The sequence below is a fragment of the Staurois parvus genome, unplaced genomic scaffold (genome assembly GCF_062004578.1).
Source record: "Staurois parvus isolate SC_StPar_1 unplaced genomic scaffold, SC_StPar_1.0 ptg000287l, whole genome shotgun sequence".
Taxonomy (NCBI): Eukaryota; Metazoa; Chordata; class Amphibia; order Anura; family Ranidae; genus Staurois; species Staurois parvus.
Window position 1 is genome coordinate 2690631 of NW_028318083.1, and position 23975 is coordinate 2714605.

At 40.4% G+C, this 23975-nt stretch overlaps 1 protein-coding gene across 7 annotated transcripts in view; it reads right to left on the minus strand.

The window, feature by feature from the left end:
* Positions 1-18323: 18323 nt before the first annotated feature.
* TFAP2A (transcription factor AP-2 alpha) overlaps positions 18324-23975 on the minus strand; it is a 40623-nt gene continuing 34971 nt past the window's right edge. For all 7 annotated transcript variants that reach the window (XM_089682174.1, XM_089682176.1, XM_089682175.1 and 4 more), the window contains exon 7: positions 18324-19962. In XM_089682174.1, the coding sequence (XP_089538300.1) occupies positions 19677-19962 (286 nt within the window). In that variant the 3' untranslated portion in view covers positions 18324-19676. The remainder of the gene's footprint in view (positions 19963-23975) is intronic.

Below are 23975 nucleotides of genomic sequence, written 5' to 3' on the forward strand. Positions count from 1 at the left end.
CTTTCGGGTTTTATTGTCAAAGCTTACTTGAACCAGCTGAAGTTAGAAGCTGATTGGCTACCATGCACAGCTCTACCAGATTATCAGTTTTAGTAAATCTACCCCAGTGGGGTGTACTTTATATATGTTTGTTATTGATGTTTCAGGATATCTGAACAGAAGATATTTAAAATGAAGGTAAATAAACTACACATCTCTCTTCCACAATGTACTTTAACTTTTTCCATCAGCGTATCCTTTACAGTTATTATCCTTTATTCTTTACCCTCCCCAGCTCTCAGGGGCACTCAGAGCTGTACTATCTCCCTTTATTTTGTAAAAAATGCAATATAAATCTTTTATAATAATAATATTTTAATATTAATAGGGGCGATAGTTTCCAAGACACAAATGACGTATTCCATAGTCCTGTACTACAGAATAAATAGAACAAATCCTTGACATTTTGTGCCTGCAGTGATATCTATGGTGAAATATTATTTTACTTGTGGATACTTTAACATGCAAAGTTAATAGTAACTATTTCCAGCCTTTTTGTATTTAAAAAATCTACAGTTTATTGGTTTGCTGTAACGCCTTTATCAGCTGTCAACAACTGTCAAAAACTCATTTTTGATTGGCTGTTATAGCTAGAAAATCCACAATTGTTAAAAAACAAAGTGGTGTTTGTTATTATGTATATAACAACACTTAACTGCAGAAGTGCTGTACATGCATTACACTCTTTACTATCTGATGACACCATTAGAATTATAGGGTATAAGGCACCTGTAATAAATAAATAAATTACTTATGCCCTTCACACTAATGACGTCACAAATGGCTGCAATACAAATCACATGCACTGAATTTAACTGTCTGCATCAGAAAGTGTAATTTCCTTACAAAACAGTTTAAACAACATGAAGACATAGAGAACAGATCTATGGGGGCAGAGGTTCAGGGCTATCATTCCCTGATTGTATTTCCTTTGCATTTCTTAGTGAGTGTACAAAACAATGAAAGGGTTAAGAATTAAAGGGGTTAATTTAAGCCATTTATTTATTTTGCTGTGTCCATTTTTAAACACCCAATCTAAATTGTAATAACAGGAAATTTCTACTGAACCAGATTGGGCATTTGATGTGAAAAGCCTAGGGGGGGAATTAATCAGCTCTGGGGCTTATTAAAAAAAAGCCAAAGCAAAAACAGAAGAGAAATAATGTCCATAGTGTTTTATTATGAAAAATTGAACTTGATTGGTTATTGTAAGCAAAAGCTCCACTTTTGCTCCCAATTCCATGAATCAGGCGGATCGAAATGCTCTTGTAGTGTACAAAACTAAAGCTGGCAGAGCCTATATCATACACTATACAATCTGATTGTACGATCTATTTTAGATGTATCATCAAGTATGTAATTCAAGAGCCTGTCCGATTTGCAACAACTTAAATAGATTACACATATTTACATAGTTTGGGCAAATCTAAAGGTGATTTTGCTATCAGGTTGTATAATGTATGGCCAGATTTACAGTCATTTCGGCATCAATGTTATTCATGTTAAAGAAAGTTGATTTTCAACTGTCATTGTGTGTTTTACTATAGAATGCTACGTTGGTGAGATCATGATCGGATTGTTAATGTTAATTACAGCAAACTGCACCGATATTTATTGCTAGGAAAATAAATGTATCTAATCTAAAGAAAAATATTTGTAACGAATGGTCTGCTCTGAGAAAATAAAGACAAACACATTTTGTTAGAATTAGTGCCCCCCTTCTGGGTATAATTAGGATTGTAAAATAAATCCATATTCTATTTCAAAACATGACCCATAAATGAAGCCTGGGAGTCCATCGATTTCCCGTAGATTGCTCCTGTGTTGTCCCACCTGATGATGCCACCGATTTGCATACAATGTCTAGATTTCATCAGACTTTGCTCTTCTGCAACAAAATGAACATTCTTCATTCAGCGTACACTGCGAATCATTGTTACACAAAGGAACCTGACTGCCAAAAAAGCATTTTTCTTTCCTGATTGCATAAGACATATTTTATGTATTTACTGTCTTCCACTTAAATATGTCTAGTGCTGCATGACACTACTAGAGGAAAGGGCAGAAAACTGGATTCGACCCAACATACACGGACACACATACAATAATATAAATATGTCATCGTGATAGGCACTCTCTCAGATGGATTTGCAGGATAACGCAATAGAAAATGGTAGAATGCTTTTTTTTTCCAAACTCGGCATTGAATGAAACATGGCGATGTGATTTTACTAGGGAATACATAAACGTAAAGGAAGGAAGAAGAGAAGGAGGGAAATGTAGCAAGCAAACGAAGGAATGAGCAAAAGAGAAAGAAAGAAAGTAAGTAAGAAAGAAAGAAAGAAAGAAAGAAAGAGAGAAAGAAAGAAAGAGAAAAAGAAAGAAAGAAAGAAAGAAAGAAAGAAAGAAAGAAAGAAAGAAAGAAAGAAAGAAAGAAAGAAAGAAAGAAAGAAAGAAAGGTGAGGAAAGGAGGAAAGAAAACAATAATGAAGGTGGGAAAGAGGAAAAGGAAATTATGAAGGGGGAAGAAAGAAACATACAGGAATGTAGGGGAGGGAAGGAGGCAAGGAAGGAAGGAAGAAAGGAAGGAAGGAAGGAAGGAAGGAAGGAAGGAAGGAAGGTCATTTCTGCATTTGGAAGCATAGGAAAGGAAAGAATGAAAATTAGGGAAGGAGGGAATAATAAAAAACGAAGACAGAAGGAAATAGGGAAAAAGAAAGTGCATATAGAAATGTGGGGAAAGGAAGGAATGAATAAAAAGGAAGGAAGGAAGGAAGGAAGGAGGGAGGGAGGAAAAGAGAAAGAAAGTGCATATAGAAAGGTGGGGAGGGAAGGAAGGATGAGGAAAGGAGGAATGAGGAAGGAAAATAGGAATGAAGGTGGGAAAGAGGAAAAGGGAATGAAGGGGGGGGGGAAAGAAACATACATGAATGTAGGAAGGAAGGAAATGCATTTGTGTATTTGGAAACGTAGGAAAGGATAGAGTGAGAATTAGGGAAGGAGGGGATAATAGAAAACGAAGGAAGAAGGGAAAAAGAAACTGCATATAGTAATGTGGGGTAAGGAAGGAAGGAAGAAAAAAGAAGGAAGGAAGGAAGGAAGGAAGTGCATATAGAAAGGTGGGAAAGGAAGGAAGGAAATGTATTTGTGCATTTGGAAAAGTAGGGAAGAAAAAAAGGAACATTTGGGAAGGAAGGAGGGAAAAGTAGAAAACGAAGGAAGAAGGAAAAAAGAAAGTGCATATAGAAAGGTGGGGAAGGAAGGAAAAGAAAGAAAGAAAGAAAGAAAGAAAGAAAGAAAGAAAGAAAGAAAGAAAGAAAGAAAGAAAGAAAGAAAGAAAGAATGTGGAAATGTAGGGTAGGAAGGAGGGAAAGAAGAAGGAATTAAGGGGGGGACAAGAATGAGGGAGGGAAGGAAGAAATAAGGGAAGAAGGAAAGAAGAAAGAAAGTAAGGAAAGAGGAAAGGGGGAGGAATGAAGGAGGGAAGGAAGAAAAGAAGGAGGAGGAATGGTGAGGAACGAAGGACAGAAAGAAAGAAAGAAGGGAAGAAATAGAAGAAGCAAAGGTTAAAGGGAGGAGGAAAGAAAGAGGATGAAAGGAAAATAAAATACAGACAAGTAACCATCTGCAATATTCATTGAATTGCTGATTAGCAATGTCCTAAGCGAACAGAAGCTTTCAGCAGTCCAAAGTTGATTTAAAGGTACAGCTTCCATTTATTTGTCTCAGCATACCCCCTTAATAATGCTATCCCTGTCCTTTGGCTTTATTTTTCTCGCTATTACTGTCCACAGCAATGGCATTATCCTGTCCCCCAGCCCATGTCTGGTGTCACGCTGTACAGTGCCATCCTGTGTAATATTAGAAGGGACCTTCCCTGTGCCAAGCGATGCTGGTACAACATGGTGCAGTTTGTTAAACGTTCCCATCATTTGCAGGCTCTGGGCTTTGATAAAAGGAGACAGTATCCTGAATAGACTTGATTGAAATGGCGTGTGCCTGGCTGATGGGAGCCAGCAAGGGACAATGCGCTGTGAATCTCTGGACATCGAGCAATTATTCCTGGGCGCTGAAGGTGGATTAGTGCAATGGAAAGAAGCATATGTTTGGCCTGGGGCGACACTCCCCCTGGCTGAGCTTATAGAATGGGAGCGGAGAAAAGGCTGAACCTGGAATATCAACTATAGCAGAAGCAGCCTTCCCCAGCTCCACTGACAACAAGAAGAAAGCTTCCAGCCTGGGACTGGCTATCTGCCTGACAATTCCAATCACACAATATCCTTACAATGGACCTGCTCCATAAAATCCATTTTTTCATTTTTTTCAGATTCTAAACCAAGGGCTTCCTATAGGATCTACCTGCTTTGTTTTATTGGATGGAAGCACAAGGGGCTGTCACTCCCCCACTCTTCTGCTTCTTACATGGAAAATGTCTATACATGTTAATACACACCCTTTAATGTATAGATGAATAAGGATGTAAGCTGCCAAGATAAAATTGCAGAGCAGACACTACATCAACACAGCTGTCCTGAAACAAAGTGTACATTTGATTTGCCCCATAATCGATGTTTCGTTATTTGACACAGAGAAATGGTGTGTTATAGAAGATAAATGTTAGCATTGTCTGCCAAGAGCGGATGTGCACTTATATGTAAGGCTTAATCATGAGTTATCTTCTGCTCTGTATATTAAGGGAGCTGTTTGAAGCTCAGGATCAAACCAGCTTGAACTCTGGCTGCTTGGAGCTGCAAAGGGTCACTGGGTGAGGAAAAAGCTTTAATAACCCCTAAAATGTTCAGATACAAGGTTTATGTATTTTATTCTTCATATAGACAAATTAAAGCACCCATTTCATTCACTAGAATTATGACATATGTGGTAACACCCAAAGCAAGCAATGCCTACCCTATAAAGGTTACCATACTCTATGCAATCTGATTGTACAATCTTCTTTAGATTTACCATCAACTGTGTAGTACAAGGGCATAAGCAATTTTATACAAATGCAATGAATTGGTTGGTTTTGTTCTGATATTAAATAGTTACTCTAAGGCCCCTTTCACATGGGGCAGACCTGTCAGCGGATCCTCCTGCTCAACGGGGGATCTGTCCGCTGATCTTCGCTGAGCAGGAGGATGACAGGTCTGTGTCCACTCCGCTGCTGCAGAGCGGACACAGACACTGCCTGCTGTCTTCTATGGGGCGGTCGAATGGAAACGAACCGCCTGTCCGTTTCTATCCGACTGCCATCCAATCTGATCCACCAGACGGATGGGGAACGGATCCCCATCCATCTGTTTTTGGCATACAGGATCAGATCTGATGCCGGCGGGTGTCAGCGGACACTTGTCTGTTGACACCCACCGGTCCATAGAGGTCTATGGATGGTATGATCATCTAAGGCACGGGTGTCAAACTGGTGGCCCTCCAGCTGTTACCAAACTACAAGTCCCATGAGGCATTGCAAGATTGACGATTACAAGCATGACTCAAAAAGGCAGAGGCATGATAGGACTTGTAGTTTCACAACAGCTAGTGGGCCGCCAGTTTGACACCCCTGATCTAAGGCCTCTTTCACATAGGCATTCCAATCAAGTCTGCTTGTCAGTTCTTCAGGCAGACCTGATCAGAAGGTTCACGCATTCCTATGGACAGATCAGCGTAAATGGACTTATGTCCATTTACACCTGCCTACCCCCAGGACCGATCCGGTCAGCTAAAATAAATCATCCTTACTCGTTTTTCTAGACTGGATTTGAGGGTATTCGGGTGTAAACAGACAGTGGAGTCAAATGGAACAGAATGGATGGATGTAGATGGATGTAGACTGATGTAAATTGAACTGAACAGATCCCTGTAAACTCAACTCACAGATCCCCTGCTGATCAGAACAGAATCCGCCCCATATGAAAGGGGCCATAAGGAGATTTTACAGAAATTGTACAATCAGTATAATGTATAGACAGATTAAAGCCCAGCTCTGGGAAACTTGAAAATGATCCCCATTTGCACTGCTATGGTTAACTGCTGATGTAGGTCTAGGGGACTAGCTAAAGTAGCTTTAGGATTTCTCTGCCCCTTTGTAATGCTATACTTGTCCCTGCAGTGTCTTCTCCCCCATGCTCTGGTGGTCTAAGGTCTTGACAGGGCCATGGATAAGGGGATACCACCAGTCCTCCTGTATGGGGCCCAGGCCAGAAGGGGGGACTAGGCAAATGAATAAATCGGATGTGGGCAGGGAGGGTGATCAGCACAGCTGGGGGGCAATTACTGGAACCGATCCCCTCACTGCAGCAGAGAGAATTATACAGGGGATCAATCCCAGTAATTCCCCCCCTGCACCCATCACCCTCCCTGTGCATCATACATTTCCCCCTGCTGCCCATGCCCTCCTGTGTGCCCCCAGCTGCAAACACACAATAGAATCCTTCAGGATGGAGAGTGGGGGAAGGGTCTGGTAAATATGGCATATTTACCAGCCCCTTTCTTTCCTGAATGAACACAGTGAGTGATTGATACTAATTACTCACTGTGTTCATTCATAACAGTGTTTTTGGGGGGGGGGGTTTGTTTTTGTTTTTTTTTTAGTTTGTTTTTTTTTTGGATGGGGGTCTGTCAGGTTGGCTGTATGGGGCACCATGGTTTCTAACAGCAGCCCTGGGTCTTGATGTCATCAAGACCAATGCAAAGTCCATAGCACTGCATTGAACGTGAGGACACCAAGGGACAGTCTACTGCCAGAGCATGAGAGAGTGCAGCCTGCCAGTGGAGTAGAGGATCAGGTAAGTAAAAGAACTTTTACACACTCCTAGACTAAACCAGAAATGAACCCTTGCAGTGAGGGCACAGCCCCACTGCAAAGGATAACTTTCATATTTCCAGAAGTTAGGATTAAAAGTAGTATTACACCCTCAGCATTTTCTAGCTTAACACATTAAGTAGAATACAAATAACATTCACCAGTTAACTAATTGCTAAGATTCTTATGCCAGCACTTTAGAAGTGTCAGTGCTGCTGGCTCTTGTTCTATCAGTGCTACTTCCCTGAACTTCTGGTCATCACAAGAAAGAGTTAACAGTAGACAGTGCAGTCTGGAGCCAATGTGTTAGTTTGGAGAAGAAAGGGGGAAGAGCAGATGAGAGCCTTGCCATTTTAGGCTATTGGGCTATGTGTTTCTATTAATGCACGCAAGGACTAAGGGCCAGTTTACATTACATGCATTTCAGTAGCTTTTTTTCTACATCCAAAATGCTCAGAAAGTAGGTTATATAGTTGTCAATGTCATAGTTCACATTAGTGCTTGCAGTTCCAGTGTGTTCTGGTTGCAGAAAAAAAAGTATAACATGCTGCATTTTTCTGCACAGAACTGTACTGGAACATGGTAAAACACATCAAAACCGCACCAGACCACACTGGAATGCACCAAAATGCACTGGAATGCACATGTCCCTATTTAAATTGAAGAAAAAGAGAGGGGAAAAATGAACTGAAATGCATAAAAAATGCACTGGAACATTTCAAAAACACACATGCGGAAATGCATCCGGAACGCATCTGGACAGCATTTCTATAGTGTGAACCAGCCCTAAAGGATAGAAAACTGCATACTTTGCAAGTGACTAAATCAGCTGCTGAAAGTGCTTAAAGTGTTATTAAAGGCAATTGAAACAAAATTAATAATAATAACAATCATGTCATACTTACCTGCTCTGTGTAATGGTTTTGCACAGAGCAGCCCTGATCCTCCTCTTTTTGGGTCCCCCCTGCTGGCACTCTTGGTCTCTCCCGTCTGCCGAGTTTCCCCAGAGCAAGCAGCTTGCTATCGGGCACCCAAGAAGGCCCGTTCCCAAGCCACTCCCCTACATGTCCATTCACACAGAGAGCCGCAGCTCAGCCCTCATTGGCTCACTGGCTGTGATTGACATTGTCTCAGCCAATGAGGATGGAGAGAGCTGGATTGCGTTGGGGATAAAGTAAGTATTAGGGGGCTGGGGGCTGCTGCACACAGGAGGTTTTTTTACCTTCATACATAGAATACATAACGGTAAAAACCTTTGAGACTTTACAACCACTTTAAAAAAAACTGAGGGTTTGATAGTGGTCAAGAATTTAAAGAAATTCACTTCTAATATATACCAAGTATATAATTTAATATAAAGCATGGTACAGTGTTAACTTTAAATGTACTAAGACCAACAAGTTCAAAAAGTTTCAGCAAAATCTAAGTTATTGGGAGCCATGAGGATGGTCATACACTTTACAATCTGTTTGTCCAATCCCTAGCAGAGATCCCGACTGTAGATTTGACAAAACTATGTAATACCAGCTCAAACATAAGTGTTCCATTCAATTAGCATACAATCAGACAGGCCCTTGCTGTATACAGTTGATGCAAGATCTAAAGGAGACTAGAGGGAAATTTACTGTGACTGGAGCAGTTGTGCATGGCAACCAATCAGCTTCTAGCTTTTATTTTCAAACCTGAAATTAGATGCTGATTGGTTACTATGCATAGCTGCTCCAAGTTCAGTTTTAGGAAATGCCACCTTCCTTGTATAGTATGATCACCTTTGGGTGCAATTTACAAAGGAGAAGGATCCTTTGGAAAAAAATGACAGATATTAACAGTTGTGACCACAAAGATTAAAAATGACAGTTAGATGGCTGAAAATAAATCCTGGTTTCAAGGCTTTGTGAGCCAAGCCTGTGAGCTGGGCAAGATGGGGTAAACATAACTGTACCGTAAAGACTACTGGCAGAGCCTGGATGACCATGGTTGGCAGCGGCGTATTTACTGCAAGGCAAATAAGGCGTTTGCTTAAGATGGCAGCTTTTTTTGGGGGGGCAGTGCCGCCTGTCGATCTGGGGACCTGGTGAGGCTCTGCCATGGAATCTGAGGGGCTGTGCACTGCTGGAGGGTGTAAGCTTCCTGCACAAGGAAGGCAGACACTGGGCTTGGCTCTGGAGAGCTCAAGGTTAGTGCTGGACTAACTCTCTCTATTTGCTGGTGGTGGCGAAGGCTGGGAGTTTGGGGGAGTTTGTTTGGTGAAGAGTGCCTGTGGGGGCCAGAGGGGGAAGGGGGAAGGGGGAGGCAGTGGTGATGGTAGGGGGGGGCCCAATTTTTGTGGCGGTGGGGGAGGAGGGTTGTGCTGTTGGTGGTGGTCAGGGGTGCCTAATTTTAGTGGTGGCAGTGGCCAAGGGGGGGATGGAGGGGTGCTGGTGGTGGTGGAGGGTGCCCAATTGTAGTGGCGGCAGGAGACAGAGGTGTGCTGGAGGTGGATGTGCAATTTTGATGGTGGTGGGAGCGGAGGGGGGTGGGCAGGAGATTGTGTTGGTGGTGGGGGGGTGCCCAATTTTAGTGGCAGCAGGGGCAGAGGAGGGTACAGGAGTGCTGGTGGTGGGTGCCCAATTTTTGATGGTGGCAGGGGCCATGGGGGGGGTGCTGGTGGTGGTGGGGGGTGTCCAATTTTATAGCTGCTGCAACGGGGCCGGGGGGGGGGGTGCTGGTGGTGTAAGGGGCAGGGGCGGACTGACCATTTGGAAACTCGGGCACTGCCCGAGGTCCAGGGGGTCAGTAGGGGGCCCCATGAGATGCCCCTGTTACCTTTTTCATAGGCTTTTTTGAGTTTGGGCAAGGATACAGGGGCCCCATGATCCCCTATTGCCCGAGGGCCCCATGAGTTGTCAGTCCGCCCCTGGTAAAGGGGTACCTAATTTTAGTGTTGACTAGGGCAGCACAACAGATAAATACAGCACTGATGATTTTCAATGTGTCACTAGATGTCAGGTCGCAGTTGGGATACATACAGATGGTTAACAGCGATCTATCCAAGACTTGTGTTCACTTTAGAGCCCCTGTGATAGCAATCTAACTGCTCTGCTCTCCTGTCACGTGCTAATGACAACCGAGGCAGTCACCTGTATTTTTAGCCTGTCTCTGGTTGGAGCTGTTAATATATTCATAGAGATATGTCAGATGAATTTACCTAGATGCTTTCACAATGTGTTAATAAGAAATCCACTCTCCTTCACAAGCATCACGTCTTCTAGATCCATCCACAACTCACCTAAACCGATGGAGCAGTCTAGTCTGATGCGTCTACAAGATACCATGCTGCTTTCTAGTTAGTTCCCTGAATATTTACAACATTTGTTTCACCTTTGCAACATTTTATTGTTAATGCCCTATTTCCTGGCTGCTCCATACGGGGCGCATTAAACCCACCCACTGATCTCTCCCAAATCACCGAAAAGCAGGTGCAGTGCTGTGTCACCCCCGCCAAGATATACAACGTGTTGCCTTGATTTTACGAGCCCTGGCTAAGCCCTGGACGCGCAGAACTCTTTGAGTACAGAGCTCTGAATCTCACATGGTGCTGAGTGTGGAAGTCATTCGGGTGTCACTCAAATTCTACAAGGGGTCACAAGTTACACTAATTCACAGAGCCAACCCTTCACAATGGATAATCTAAAAGACTTTGCAGAAACTCTGACCAGAAATTCATGTACATAATATATTGTATGTGGAGGTGACTTTGATACCCAGAGTCCTATCCTTCTATGCTGGAAGACATTTTAGGCTAAGCAAGGCTTACTATAACACTTTAAGGGGTTTTTTTTCTATTCTAGACAATAAGCCAGCTGTGTAATATGTTACTTTTGTTCAATATTTTCAGCAGTGCCTTTGATGGTTCCAGGTTATGGACAATATGGTCAATCCAGGTTATGTCCAACTTGATGTATTTTATCATGCTGAAGACATTTCAGAACTCTTCCAAGTAGTTTCCTCAGTTCTTAGTGTTGGGAACACACCCCGGTATTTATAACCACACAGGAAGCTCAGTGACCCTAATTGCCTATACTTATTTGACCTGAGGAAGCTGAGATGAGAAGCCAAACCTCAGCAACTATTTATTCATTCAACTGGATTTATTCCATAATGTCAAATACATTTCAATACTCATCCAAGTAGATTCCTCAGTTCTTAGTGTTGGGGACATATCCCAGTATTTATAACCAAACAGGTAACTCAGTGACCCTAATTGCTTATACTTAATCAATCTGAGGAAGCTTAGATGAGAAGCTAAACCTTAGCAACTATACATTCAACTGGACTTATTCCATAATGTTGAATACATTTCAATACTTATCCAAGTAGCTTCCTCAGTTCTTAGTGTTGAGGACATATCCCAGTATTTACAACCAAACAGGTAACTCATCCTAATTGCCTATACTTATTCAACCTGAGGAAGCTTAGATGAGAAGCCAAACCTTAGCAACGATACATTCAACTGGACTTATTCCATAATGTTGAATACATTTCAATACTTATCCAAGTAGCTTCCTCAGTTCTAAGTGTTGAGGACATATCCCAGTATTTATAACCAAACAGGTAACTCAATTATCCTAATTGCCTATACTTATTCAACCTGAGAAAGCTTAGATGAGAAGCCAAACCTTAGCAACGATGCATTCAACTGGTCTTATTCCATAATGTTGAATACATTTCAATACTCATCCAAGTAGCTTCCTCAGTGTCAGGGACATATCCCAGTATTTATAACCACACAGGTAACTCAGTGACCCTAATTGCCTATACTTATTCAACCTGAGGGTGCTTAGATGAGAAGCCAAACCTTAGCGACCATACATTCAACTGCACTTATTCCATAATGTTGAAGACATTTCTGAACCCATCCAAGTAGCTTCCTCAGTTCTTAGGGTTGGGAACATACCCCAGTATTTATAACTACACAGGTAGCTCAGTTGCCCTAATTGCCTATACGAATTTGACCTGAGGAAGCTTGGATGAGAAGCCAAACCTTAGCAACTATTTATATACATTCAACTGGAGTTATTCCATAATGTGGAAGACATTTCAATACTCATTTAAGCAGCTTCCTTAGTGCCACACAAATAACTCAATGACCCTAATTTCTCATACTCATTGGACTTAGAGGAATCTTTTATGTGCAGCTAAACAATCTTCAACTATTTATTCACATTCAGCTAGAACATGTTCTCCACTTATCATCTCTGTTTCCTAAACCACTAATGATCTGAGATCAGCAATGATCTTCAGGATCGTCGCTGATCGCAGTTTCATAAAAGGACACCTTATTCCATAACGGTGAAGACATTTCAATATTTATCCAACTAGCTTCCACAGCAACACATAGGTACTGTAGCTCATTAACCCTAATTTCTGATGCTCTAGAGGAGAGCTTAGGTGAGCAGCTAAACATCTTCAACTATTAGTTCACATTCAGCAAGATGTATTCTATAATGTTGAATCCAATTAGCTTCCTCAGTTCTTAGTGTTGGAAAGATACCCCAGCATTTAACCACACAGGTAACTCAAAGGCCCTCATTTCTCATACCTATTTGAAATAAGGAAGCTTAGATGAGCAGTTAAGGTTCTCAACCATGTATTTACATTCAAATAGATTTATTCTATAATCTTGAAGGCTTTTAGGTATTAATCCAAATAGCTTTTTCAGTTCTTAATTTCAGGAACAAATCCAAACAATTATAACTACACGGGTAACTGAGGAATTCTGACTCCTCATGCTGCTTTGACCTGAGGAAGCTTAGATGAGCAGCTAATTATTTATATTCAACCAGACTTGTTCTATAATGTTGAAGATGTTTCAATACTCATCTAACATCGTCAGTTCCTTCTTGTGAACATACCCCAGTGTTTATAACCACACAGGTAACTCAGTGACCCTAATTCCTTATACTCAGTTAACCCAAAGAATCTTAGATAAGAAACCAACCATTTATTTACATTCAAGTGGACTCATGCTAGAAGGTTGAAGACCTTTTGGTACTCATCCAAGTAGTTTGTTAAGTGTCAGGAACATACCCCATCATTTATAATCACATGGTCAGTTATCTTAATTCTTCATATTCATTTTACCTGAGAAAACTTAGATGAGAAGCTAAAGGACTTCAAGTATTTATTTACATTAAGCTGGATTTATTCTATAAAAATAGTGAGGTACTGGTACACATCCAAGTTGTTTCCTCAACATACCCCAACATTTATAACCAAACATGAACACAACTCAATGATCATAATTCCTCAATTATTACAGTACTTTTTTGACCTAAGTAGCTTAGAGGAGCTATGAAACATCTTCAATTTTACAGAACAAGACCATTTGAATATGAATGTCTACTAGTTATCTTCATCTCTGGTATACTCTGAAACTATTACATATTTATGTTATAGAGCCTTTAATGTAAGCAATGTGTACTTCATCTTGACTGGTCCTTTTAAGATCCATTACTAGAGGAGGCTTCTATTTAAGGTGCTGGTATTGAATACATGGCATTATTTTATTTGCTGTTTTTAATTAAGTTAGACAAAATCACGGGAACAGAGGAACCCAGGAAACAATAGGAGCAATGAAAAATGACCTGTGGTTTTATCATCTTTGTCTTGCACCTGCAATTCCTATAGAAAAAAAATCTGCATTTGTTATTTATATGTAGCCAGGATCTATAACGATTGGAGCATGTTTTATATGCCAATAATACACACACAATTCAGCACAAGACGTGAGTGAACTGCCAATAGCTGGGAAGCCTAGGATGAGAGCTCTAACCGGGTAAAGCAGATGTTGGCTTCATGCAGACCTCTGAAGCTCGATTATTCTTTGGACACGTTAGGAAAGCATTAGTGATTGATAATGACGCTAATTAACCCTTTTCCTCTCCAAACACTCACCCACAGCAAACAGGGCACTTGACAGAGCAAGCAGAAAGGAGTACACTGACAGCAATGTAACTTTATGTAACCTGCAAAGTATACCAGCATACTCCAAAATCACAGAGTAATGGAGAAAGGTTATATTGTGCTGGAAATTAATTGTAGTGAAAAACATTCACTTATATCACATTATGATAATACATTATCCAGGATTACAAAATGGAGATGATTTACTAAAAGAGTAGAAATAAATGCAACAGAAATAAAAGAATCTAAAAATATTTGATTCTGCATGATGTAGTGAACACAGGTTTACATAATTCACTACGTTAACATTCAGCTGTGGAAAGTGGAAGTTCTCTACCATTACTAAATCCACTCTTTTAGGCTACTTTAACGTTGTGTTGGGGGAGAGTGGACTTTAAAAATATGAATATTTATACCAAACGAATAAACTGTATTCAATTAACTAAAAAATCTCCTGCACTTCTGAACTGAAGTGGAATCGACTGTAATTGATTTATTTGAAACCAGAGGTTAAGGACTGAATTAGCTAAGTACAACTGGGTATTTCAAGCCACTGACTTCTCAAATGTCAAATCCCTTCTATTTTTAATATTATTTCAGCTGCAGGGCATTGCTATCTTGATGGTTGTTCCACCAGTTACATCTCAAACTATATTAATATTCGATTCTTTTTGGGTTTGGAGTGAGGGAGAGGGGAGAACGAAGTGACTTACACAAAGGTACAAACTGGGCCTTACAGTACTTAAGGGGCAATTTTCAGTGCTTCAGCTGGCAATGGAAATGTCTGTCTGCCATTCAAGCTATATACAAAAACAAGAGGGACAGTAATGTGCAGAGGTTTAGATATGGTCCTCATGTGATCACTGCATTATCTACTAGGATGAGCACTGTAAAGGCAAATATTTTACATTCAGGTCTTTAATATAAAGCCAAATATTTTACATTCATGTCTGTATTTTAAAATGGACATGTTGTAATTTAGATAGCATGGTGATAGTGTGTGTTTAAAAGATGGCATATATGTACATAAATACACACAAATATGTGTGAGTGTGTTGTTCATTTAGTGTGTGTGTGTGTGTGTGTGTGTGTGTGTGTGTGTGTGTGTGTGTGTGTGTGTGTGTGTGTGTGTGTGTGTGTGTGTCCCCTGAATGGTCAGTCAATAAACACACAAGTATATAAGGGTGTATGTATATATTTATGATTTATATTATTTATTGTGTGGTATATATAAAATATAAATTTGTGTTGCAACAGTGAGTATTGAAAGACAATCACACACACACAATAGACAGATAGATAGATAGATAGATAGATAGATAGATAGATAGATAGATAGATAGATAGATTTTTTACTTTGCTTGTGTCTCCGAATAGCTACTGTGTACACACACACATGCACACACATACATATATATATATATGTGTGTGTGTGTATATATATATATATAAAATTTGAGTTGAAACAATGGAGTAAATTTAGTAGAATCAGGTGCAGCTGTGCATAGTAGCCAATCAGCTTCCAATGTCAGCTTGTTCAATTGAGCTTTGGCAATAATACCTGGAAGCTTATTGGTTTCTATGCAGAGCTGCACCAGACTTTGCTTTCTCCACTTTTAGTAAAGAACCCCCAGTGTGTATTGAGAGACAATCACACACATATCATATACATATTTTGTGTGTTTGTCTCTGACCTGACTAGCCACTATATATAACCCCCCTCCCCCCCACATATATATATATATATTATATATTATTGTCAACAATATACACTATATATATATATATATATATATATATAGTGTGTGTGTGTATTGCTGATACACTCAGATTATTCAGAAAAACAAACACACACACACACATATATATATATATATATATATATATATATATATATATATATACCTCGTGTTGAAACAGTGAGTATTCAAAGACATTCACACATATATCATATATATATATATATATATATATATATGTGTGTGTGTAATTTTTCTTTTGTACAGTTCGTCCTGACTATTGTGCATTGACTGAAACCCCTCCAAAGCCAGAGTGAATCCATATGAGAATGAATAGTCTTTAATAAGATTGCTGGGGTTTGGAAATGAGTATTTATGTGGAGCTGCAGAATGAGCAGCCGTGTATTGCAGTCTCTGAATGCTATTGTGCCTGAGGTGAGGATCCCACACACACAATCTGAGATGCAGCCAAGAAAAACAGTCCTGATAGACAATGCTTCACTTCACCTGCTGCAATACACTGCTTTTCATTTATGTCAAGGCTAGGTACAGTTAGGCTTCATTCACCTCATTATTTTTCATAGATCTACTCTCCAGCTAAGCAGACTCTCCAGAAATAGAAAAATATATCCATTCTGGAAAGGAGAGGAGGAAGGGGGGAAAACAATTGCAGCTAAGCATTTTCTTGATCCACTTTCAATTTGTATTTAAATATCTAGCATTGTTATGAACTGGCTGGCTCATGCAAATAGAATTTAGAGTACTGCTAGTCCCTTCAGCTTGGCAAGATTGATTTTACAGTGCCTTCCATAAGTAGATTACCCGAGCAAAATGAAACATCTTGTGCTTTATCTAATGTGTTGCTTCAACAGCTCAACGAAACGTCAAACAGCATGAGAAAATGTTAATTCTTATTGCACTGTTATTGTAAACAACTTACCATAAACCTACATGTCTGCCTAAGATACTCAAGCGCATCTCAGAAAAAAAAGAACCTAAAATCACTGGTAATTTCAGCTCTTTCCTTTTGCATTTCAAAACCCGTTGGGGAATTGACCTTATCTACGAACATACTTGTTAATCTAGGAGAAAACCGCAGCACTCAAGTGACAACATTATTTTAACATTGCTACAATTGTAACATCATTGAATCTGTGTTGTCAGCGCCTGCGTAGTAACCCCAAAAGCCACCGAGATCAAGGATGCTGCTGATGGATTGCTATGGGTTACTGCATTTCACATCCTCTTTGATTTCTCCATGGTCGGATGTCTTGTTACACAGAAACAAAATAACTCTCAACAGGAACAAGAATAACAAAATGACACAAGCAAACGGATTAGGTAGAATAAATGTGCAAATTGGATGAGATTACTATTTCACTTTAACCAGGTATTTCCAAGTGTATAGAAGCCCCTTTATCTCATTTTGGCGATGGGGGAGATTTATTAACGGTTTGCAAGAGCTCATAATGTCCATTCCCCAAACAATTATCAAACCTGCCCCCAAGCGTTTTCTGAACATACCCTTCCACATGAGCGCTAGGATTCCCAAATCTTCTATTTGTTTGTTTAGTAGTCACATAGCTGGAGGAGCTGCCGCCTTTTCGTTTTTGTTTTGTTTTGTTTTTTTTTTTGCTGCTGTTCCTGTTTAATTTTTTATTATTCTGTTTTTTGTTTTGTTTTTTTGTTTTGTTTTGTTTTTTGCTATTATTATCATTTACTTTTATTGTATTTTAATTGCATTTTAATATATAGATAAATAGAAATATGTTTGAAATATTACAACGAGTCTCCTGCACTGAACTCGGAGCTGAAAACAAGTTTGTATTATACTTGAGGGACATTTGTAGTTTTTTTTGCTGCTGTTTATTGTTTGTTTGGGTTTTTTTTGTTTATTTTGTTCTCTTATCTCTACTTTTATTGCATTTTAAACATTTATCTACTCTGTCCCTCTCTCATATACCAAGATAGATAGATAGATAGATAGATAGATAGATAGATAGATAGATAGATAGATAGATTTAGGTTTTTGCTGCTATTTATTCTATGTTTATTTTTTTTAGGGGTTGTTTTTCGGGGGGGAAGGGTTGTTTTGTTTTTTTTCTTTTTTCTACTTTTATTGCATTTTAAGCATTTCACTACTTTATCATATACTAATATATATAGGAGGATAGATCGATCGATCAATCGATAGATAGATAGATAGATAGATAGATAGATAGATAGATAGATAGATAGATAGATAGAGTTATGTAAAGATATACAGATAGATAGATAGATAGATAGATAGATAGATAGATAGATAGATAGATAGATAGATAGACAGACAGACACTTGAAATATAAGAATGATTCCTCTGCTCTTAAAGTACGTTTTTATTATTTTCTAATACCTGAGTTATTTTCTTAAATTTTACGTTTTTGCTGATGCTTATACTGTTGTTATTTTGGGTTGGTTTTCCTTTGTTTTGTTCGTTTTTTTCTTTTTGCTATACTATAACTTCTTTTCATTTTTATTTTTTACCGTTTCATTATCACTCTAGGAAACTGATATATGTATATATATATATATATATATATATATCTTGAAATATCAGAATGATTCCCCTGCACTGAACTCCGAGTTGAAAGTAAGTTTTTATTATACTTGAGGGAAACACAGGGTTCAGCTGCTTATTGCGAGGAGCAATTGTCAAGGGAGAGTTAAACTCAATTACTGTAACCATACTGAATAAAAAATACTGCCAAGGACAAAAATACGCCTGGGTAAAGACAGCACTGAATAAAAAAAAATCGACATAAAGCGTATCAAATATTTATTCACCTGGTCAACAAAAGACTATAATACATTGGTAAGCTTGGTCAGCCTCATCTCATATAACTCAGCACAATACAGTCATTTGTGCTCCCACCATAGACAGTAATGGGGTTGATTTACTAAGGATTTACTGATTCGCAATCGCTAGGAACAGCACACCTTTGGTAAATCAGCCGCTAAAATACTCGTGGTTTCAGAACACGTGAATCCTTTTTATTAAAAACAACCCAAGGGGACGATTTATTAAGGTTTACCAGGCCAGTAACCTGTGTTGGAACATCCAACTTAAAGCGAAAAGATTAAAAGGAGGTCATTCTCTATGGATGATTTGGACGAATGGAATGCTAATCTGGCAAATGTTAGTAAATCGCTCCCATGTAGTATTGCTGAACCGATTGAGTGAAGGACTTTCCTTTAAGCTTACAACAAATAAGGAATTTCGTACCCATTCTCATTAGCCAGTGTCTAAAATTGATTTTTTTTTTCTTCCAGAAAATGAAAGACTTTTTGTAATACTAAACATATATAAAAATCAATTTTATTATTTTTTTTTATTATTTGTTCTGCTGCTTCATTGTTGTTTTAACATGCTACAACAGGGCTAGAAAATGAGGAATTCCCCCTACAAACCCAAAGTCCTGTCTTTTTTTTTAAACAAGTACCAATAGCCACATGAACTAAAGGGAAATTGAAAATTAAAACCCACTAAACAATAGGTAAACGAGATCACCAGATAAATAAAAAAAGGCTTTTTTATCTTTTAACAGACGCACCATATTTACAATCCCCATTAAATTACACATAAATAAATATATACATAAACACTGATTCCCTTATAATAGTGACTGTGATCTCTGTCCAGACAAAAAAAAAAGTTCAGGGTACTTTCATTTACCTTTTTAGAGGGATAATGGGGGGCAACTTGAAGACATGACATGGAACTGCAAATTTTTTGTGTTCAAGTTTATTCACAATACTGATAAATGTCATCCTCAGCCTTGGCTACAACCTGAACTTGGTGACTTTAGTCCGATGACTCTCATAGATAGATAGTAAGAACTTGTTGCTTTAAAATTAAAAAAAAAAAAAATCTTAGAAAAAGTCTGAACACTAACGACACAACTTTCTTTCCTGGCATCATCATCATCAGCCTGTCCTGGTCATAATCCAAAAAAAATGGATTCGGCGTCAGAGAAGGATGGACAAGGAGGCAGTGCAGCCTTGTAACTCCGCGGAGGAGGGATGGCACCGAATTGTCTGTGCCCCAGCGGGCACCTGGCCAACACTAGAGGGCGGTGCTGAGCAGGTATAGGTAGGACTGGCAGAAGAGGGGGTCACTTTCTATGCTTTTCATCTTTGTCTCCTTTGCTGCTGTCTGTGTGGCTGTTGGGGTTGTTGTTGTTGAGGTACATTTTGTCCATTGCTTTTAGAGCCTCGGTGAGATAATTCTGCAGGGCTGTGATGGCCGCACACACAGCTGGGCTGCCAAATCCATGAGAGATGAGGTTGAAGTGTGTCAGACAGCTTTGGATTCCCGGCTCTAGTATTGGACTTGGCCTAGAATTACCCAAGGGGGATCTGTCTTGTGACAATAAATCTGTGAATTCTTTACAAATCTGCCTGCAGACCAAAAAGAAAAGAAAGATTAGCTGACATATTCCTTAGAGGTAGCTACAAGTCACAATTCCATAGCCAATGAATCAAAGAGCATTATAGAAAGGGCAATAACTCAAAGACACCAATCAGAAGGCTTCTTTCACTTGTTCTGACAACACTGGGTAAATGCTAGCACTTCATTGGTTTAGGACTCAGTCTCACAGGGGCCAAGGGGCAGTAACAGCAGGCAGTTGAGCCATACTGCCCCCCAACTGCCCACGCAAATGCAGAAATGCAAGCCCTCAGGTCTGTACACATGCCATGGGCAGGGGCGGACTGACCATTTGGGAACTCGGGCACTGCCCCAGGGCCCGGGGTCAGAAGGGGGCCCCATGAGATGCCCCTGGTACTTTCTTAGGCTTTTTGTGGAGTGGTTTGAGTGTGGGCAAGGACACAGGGGCCCCATGATTCCCTATTGCCCATGGGCCCCATGAGTTGTCAGTCCACCCCTGGGCATGGGCACAAAGTTTTGCTTTGTAGAAAAAAAATTAAATGGCATGTCACATTCAGCAAGCAAATTCCTCTTAGATTGTAAGCTCTGAGGAGCAGGGCCCTCTGTTTCCTCTTGTACCAAATTGTATTGTAATCATAATGTCTGCCTTCATTTTGTAAAGCGCTGCTGAAACTGTTGGTGCTATATAAATCCTGTATAATAATGATATATAAATCCTGTATAATAATAATAATATAATATTCAGGTGAATAGGGCCATGCCACTACTGCCCTGCAACCACATGCAATGTATGTGATTGTGGCACTGCATGCATGTGAGTGTTGTGCTGTGAGTCGGCATTTTGAGGGTTAAAACAGATGGTGAGGAGGCAATATATCACCTTCTCTATCACCTGTCAAATGCTTCCTGAAAAGCAATTCACCACAGATCACTTTTCAGAGGGGTGGCACTAATAGCCGCATGTGCAAATGATTCCTTGAGGCTTATTCACACCAGCAGCTGGTGTGCGGTGCAGTGTGGTCTGCCGGGATAGCTGCAGTGCCATAGTGCTGATCTCAGCGCATCCAGCTGTTCACTGTTTTTTTTTTTTTTAATGAACTTTATTAAAATGTCACAGAGAGGTTTCATTAAAGTGGAAGGCAAGTCAAACCCTAAGCTTAAAAGTGCTTGCAAAGGCTCAAGGTTTTTTACCTTCATGCATTTTATGCATGAAGGTACAAAACCTTCTATCTAAAGCAGCCCCCTCTAAAACATTCCCGAGTCCCATCACAATCCAGCAATGTGCATGAAAGCCTCAGATCTCTGAGTCTCTCCCTCCCCATTGGCTAACACAGCAGCAGGACCATTGGCTCCCACCACTGTCAATCACAGCCAGTGAGCCAATGAGGAGAGAGTGGGGGACAGGCAAAACCACAGTCTGTGTCTAAATGGACAGACAGAGCAGCAGCTCAGGAGCAAACCTGCTGGGGTCCCCCCATAGCAAACTGCTTGCTCTGGGGGCTCTCAGCAGGAGGAAGAGGCCAGGAGCACCAGCGCGGGACCTGATAAGAGGAGGATTGGGGCTGCTCTGTACAAAAGCACTGCACAGAGCAGGTAAGTATGACATGCTTGTTATTAAAAAGAAAAAAAATCAGCCTTCAATATCACTTTAAATCTACCCCACCCCTATTGTAAGCCTATTCTATCTCCACTATAAAAGGAAAGATCGGTATACTTACTATTCTGAAGTTGCTCTGGTCCAGTCACATGATCAGCTGTCAGCGGCAGCTTCAGTGTAGAGGAAGGACAGCTGACAACACATGCCCAATAGGAAGCCTATGGGTGATGTTACCGCCCAGGCTCTGCAGCCGTTGTCGGCAATCTCTCCTCTACATTCAAGCTGCCGCTGACAGTTGATCATGTGACTGGACCAGAGCGACTTCAGAATAGGTAAGTATACAGATCTTTCTTTTTTCCTACACTGATTCTGGAGAGATCATGTGACTGGACTCAAGCGACTTCAGAATAGGTAAGTATACAGAAAGTATAGGCATCTTTCCTTTTACAAGGTAGATAGGATAGGTTTAGAATGGGGGCAGGACAGGGGCGGACTGACCATTTGGAAAATTGGGCACTGACCGAGGGCCCGGGGTCAGTAGGGGGCCCCATGAGATGCCGCTGGTACCTTTTTCATAGGCTTTTTTGAGTTTGGGCAAGGACACAGGGACCCCATGATCCCCTGTTGCCCGGGGGCCCCATGAGTTGTCAGTCCACCCCTGGGGCAGGAGCATATTTAAGCTGAGGGTTTGACTTGCCTTCCACTTGGCAGCTGCATGGTGTGAGGTGATGGACTGCCTTATACTGAGCTGTGCTGGAAAAAAGTACTGCATGCAGAACATTTTTTGATCACACACCACTGCAAGGCAGTGATGTGAACCAGGTACACCAGAAATAGGGCAGCTTGCCTTGTCATGTGGTGGAACTGTGCTGGGATTGCTGTCCAATGCCGTCCCATCCCATCTGATATGAATGAACTCTTAGTCTAGGTTCACATTTCTAGTGAGGCATATCGCATGTGATTCGCACAGGAACCGCACCACTGTTCCTTTGTCAATCACATGTGAATTCTGTGCGGTGCGATTTGAGTTATCAAAAAGGTACAGGAATTTTTTTTTGGTCCGCATTAGAATCGAATTGCATGGGTATTCACACCCCTGCTATCCGATTCTGCACATTGCACTGTGTTTTGCAAACCGATTTCAGGGTGTTGTTAACTTAACTTACACACCCGCAGAGGCTCGCCTGAACGGGGTGTGTATGTGATGCGGTACGGAATGCGCACTGAAACCGGTGTGAATTCCGCACCGCATCAGTGTGAACCTGGACTTAGTCTAGGTTCACACCTATGCATTTTCTGCTGCGTTGTGCTGAAATGCACAGCAGTCCATTTAACATGATTTCCTATGGAACAGGTTCACATCGCTGCGTTTTCACCCGATGCGTTTATTGGAAAGGGTCAGGGACTTTTTTAAACACAGAACATTGTGTTTTTGGTTCTATAGACTTCAATGGATATGCTGTAGAAATGCATGTAGTGCGCTTTTGACATGTTTTGATGCGTTTTGCATTTTATTCTGCCCAGCAACACGTTGTAAAAAACCCTGCAAAACACATTAAAAAACACGTGCAAAAAATGCAAAATGCACTGCTAAAAAGCACTGCAGAAACGCCTCAAACGCAAACTGTATAGGTTTAAAGTGTATTTCCACTTTTGCAGCCAAATTGACCTAACACCTACTTTGTATTGGCTAAATGTCCCCATTCACATAGCATAAGCTTAAAAATATTTTAAAAAGATAGCAAAACATTTTTTAAATGCTTTTTTCTAGAATCTCCTGATTAGTGCTCCCTGTTTATGAGGGGGCTGGGGACCTGTGTTTGTCATATATAACCCTGTCTGTACTGTGCTGGAAGATTTCATTATCACTAAAACTAGATGCGCAGGATTTTCTGTCTTAACAAAGAGTTAAAGATTTCCAGGCCTGGTTGGTTCATAGTATGTTAATGAACATGTGTTCCCACTTGCATCTCTTTCGAATTTCTGTGTCACACATTCAAGTAAATGGGCTGCCCTATGCAGGAGAAACATACTAAAGAAGCTTATGTGCCAAATTTTGTCAGTGAGCCAGTCGTGTTTGGCAGCGTGCATTTTGCCACAAATGTGTGGCTAAATGGTTAGCACTTCCACCTGGCAGTACTAGGGTCATTGGTTCAAATACCAGCCACGGCACCTCCTGCCTGGAGTTTGCATGTTCTCCCTGTGCCTGTGTGGGTTTCCTCCTACACTCCAAATACATTCTGGTAGGTAAATTGGCCCTAGAATGTGTATGTATGAATGTGAGCTAGGAACCTTAGATTGTACGCCCCTTGAGGGTTAGGGACTGATGTGAATGTACAATATATATGTAAAGTGCTGCGTAAATTGACAGTGCTATATAAGTACCTGTAATAAATAAATAATAAATGTCAAGCATTTTGTCGCATG